The sequence below is a fragment of the Curcuma longa genome, chromosome 5 (assembly GCF_044706935.1).
Source record: "Curcuma longa cultivar G26 ecotype Majalengka, Jawa Barat chromosome 5, ITB_CL_G26_1.1, whole genome shotgun sequence".
Lineage (NCBI taxonomy): Eukaryota > Viridiplantae > Streptophyta > Magnoliopsida > Zingiberales > Zingiberaceae > Curcuma > Curcuma longa.
This window is the reverse complement of record NC_133865.1, coordinates 9,529,355-9,532,142: the sequence shown is the minus strand read 5'-3', so window position 1 is coordinate 9,532,142 and position 2,788 is coordinate 9,529,355. Positions and strand designations below refer to the sequence as shown.

Sequence of the window (2,788 nt, the reverse complement as noted above, 5' to 3'; positions counted from 1 at the left end):
CCATTCAATGCTCCGAACGCTCGTTGCCTTTTCTTCCTCCACTTCTTCTTCTTCTTCTTCTTCTTCTGCAGTTTGTTCTCTCTTCTCCGGCGACTCTTCTTCCTCCCCGGCGTGATCCCCTGCCGCCCCGCCCTCGGCTAGCCCCCACCGTGCTCAGGTATGGCGGAGCGAGTTAAAAATCTCGTCTTTTTGGGCGGAAATGGAAGGAAAGGTGGAATCTTTCCTCATTTCCGCCGGAGAACTTTGGTTTTGAGGTATAGGGTTCTTGCTCATAGCTGGATGAGTTGCAGGTCGAGAAGGAAAGATCCATGGAGGCTCTGAAAGCGAGTTTAAGGCTCGAGGCGGCGTCGCCGTCGGGACAGCAGCAGCTTTCGAGCGAGGAGGCGGGGTGGGTCGTCGAAAGGGGGAACCTTTTAGGCGAGGGGTTCTCCGTCGACGACCTCCTCGACCTCGGCGAGTTCGCTGAGAACGAGGCGGAGGAGGCCGGAAGGGAAGCGGAAACGACGAGACATGAGGAAACGGAGGAGAACGGCAACTTTGATTCTTCTCCTTCTTCCCCGTCTTCGGGGCTCACCCTCGAGCTCCAGGCTCCCGCCTCCGCTGCCGCCGGCGGCGGCGCTTTCGGATATATGTCTTCCTGTGAGTCTTCGCGTTGCTGGTGTTGGAATAATGGAGAAAAGAAGGCAAAGATGCGATTTTTATGCTTAAAGATTGTTTTTTTTTTAGGCTTGTGATGCTGTTGAAGAACTTGAATGGATGTCTTTGATCATGGACGATTCCATCTCGGAGTTTCCGCCTCCGTGCGCCGGCGCATCATCGTTTTCTCCGCCTCAGGGAGACGACCAGAAGGAGAACCAGCGAGCCCGCGCAGCCGGCGAAGGCCCTTCTTTGTGCCTCACCGTCTGCGCGCTTTCCACCGAGGCCATGGTTCCGGTGAAAGCCAAGAGGAGCAAGCGCTCGCGCGGCGCCACCGCCTCCTGGTCAATGTCCGGCCCGCTCTACTTCGCGGACTCGTCCTCGTCCTCCTCCTGCTCCTCCACCTCCTCCTGCGACCCTTTCCTCGTCTACGACCCCACCGGCGCCGTGGAGCAAAGCTCTCCTCCCCTTACGACGACCGCCACCCCCTTCCGCCTCCGCCGCCGGCGAAGAAGCAGAAGCCGAAGAAGCGTGGGGCGGAAGCCCAAGTTCCCCTCCTCCGCCTCCGGCCCAAACGGCGAGCGGCGCTGCAGCCACTGCGGCGTCCAGAAAACCCCCCAGTGGCGCGCCGGCCCCCTCGGCGCCAAGACCCTCTGCAACGCCTGCGGCGTCCGCTTCAAGTCCGGCCGCCTCCTCCCGGAGTACCGCCCCGCCTGCAGCCCCACCTTCCTCGGCCACATGCACTCCAACAGCCACCGCAAGGTCCTCGAGATGCGCCGCAAGAAGGAGGCCGACCTCGTCGCCTCCTTCTAATCTCCATTCCAGCAGCGGCCTCCTCTGTAACGGATTGGAAATTTTCTCTTCCTTCTTTTAGAATTCAAGCAGCAGTTTTTCAGCAATTTTTCTACTTGTAGCTAGCTTCCCTAGCTTTCCCTTTCCTACTACAATTAGATCTCCTTCTCCTCCATTAATCTTCCTGTCGAACAAGATAGATCCTCAGAATCTAGTGAATTTCCACGAACCAGAACCCGCAATACTGATTAATTATCATCTTCCAGAAAGGAAGTCTTCTTCTTTGGAATTTTTGGACGACGACAGGATTTCGCTTCCAACTCTTAACCAATCTTCACCTAACTCCATGCATGGCAGAGCTGTTCTACCGATTCTCTTTCTGAAATCAAACTTATCGTGCTGAATTAGGTGATTAGGTGCGTGTTCTGGTAATCAATTGCAGTTATGGGAGCACGCCTCCTCCACTTGGCGACGTTGAACATGAGAGGAATTGTTAAAGGTGATGAACTCATGATTGAATCTGTCAATCTATTTAAATAAAAAGAAATCAGGGCAAACATTTCATCTTAAAAAAATATTTTAAAAAAACACTCTTTTCTATTTTGGACAAAAATGAGAATGACATTCTTTATTTTTTTATTTTTTTATTATCAAAACGACTTCCGTCCGTTTAAATCCATTTTTATTTTAAAAAATATCTTTATTTAATATTAATTTTTTTATATTTTTAAATATAAGATTTCCTCTTAATACTAATAAAATTGGAGCGTTTTAATTTTTGCCTAAAAAATAAGATTAAATTTTTTATAAAGATTAATTTACTAGTATTAAAAAAATATTTATTTTGTTAAAATTTATAACTGACAAAATAAGAAGGTGACAATTGGGAAGAAGAAAAAAATAAATGACTTGTAGCTGCAAGGCAGTTAGAAAGGCATGTGCCATGTTATGTAAGACATGTATCAAGTGGGCTCTCCCTTCCACTCGATTAAAGTCTTCTAAGAAAATTTTATTTCATCTTAAAACATTTTTGTATTAAAATATTTATTATAAATTTAATTAAAATAATTTACTTTAATTATGCTGTAGTCGTTATAAGTTATATATGAGTGATGATATTATTAGAATGGTATATATACGTGGCACTATTTTTATGGTTTTAAAGTAAAAAAATACACCTTTTAATCAATAATAAAGGCTGCATTTTAAATTTTTAACTATAAATATATTATGCATTCAACTATATTTTAATTTTCCTCGTTAAGTCAATATTTTAAGAATATTATTTATCTCCAATCGGCATCATCCTCGCATCATTCATTTAATACTGCAATTTCATTATTTTATAATAATGTTTTTT

General features: G+C 45.6%; 1 protein-coding gene across 1 annotated transcript; it reads left to right on the top strand.

Moving 5' to 3' along the window:
• Positions 1–8: 8 nt before the first annotated feature.
• Positions 9–1,607, top strand: LOC141829010 (GATA transcription factor 5-like). Its single transcript, XM_074716418.1, is given in 6 exon segments — positions 9–157; positions 291–608; positions 610–639; positions 727–1,102; positions 1,105–1,169; positions 1,171–1,607. Coding segments are annotated over 5 exon segments (1,050 nt in total). The 5' UTR covers positions 9–157; positions 291–308; the 3' UTR covers positions 1,450–1,607.
• The last annotated feature ends 1,181 nt before the right edge of the window (positions 1,608–2,788 follow it).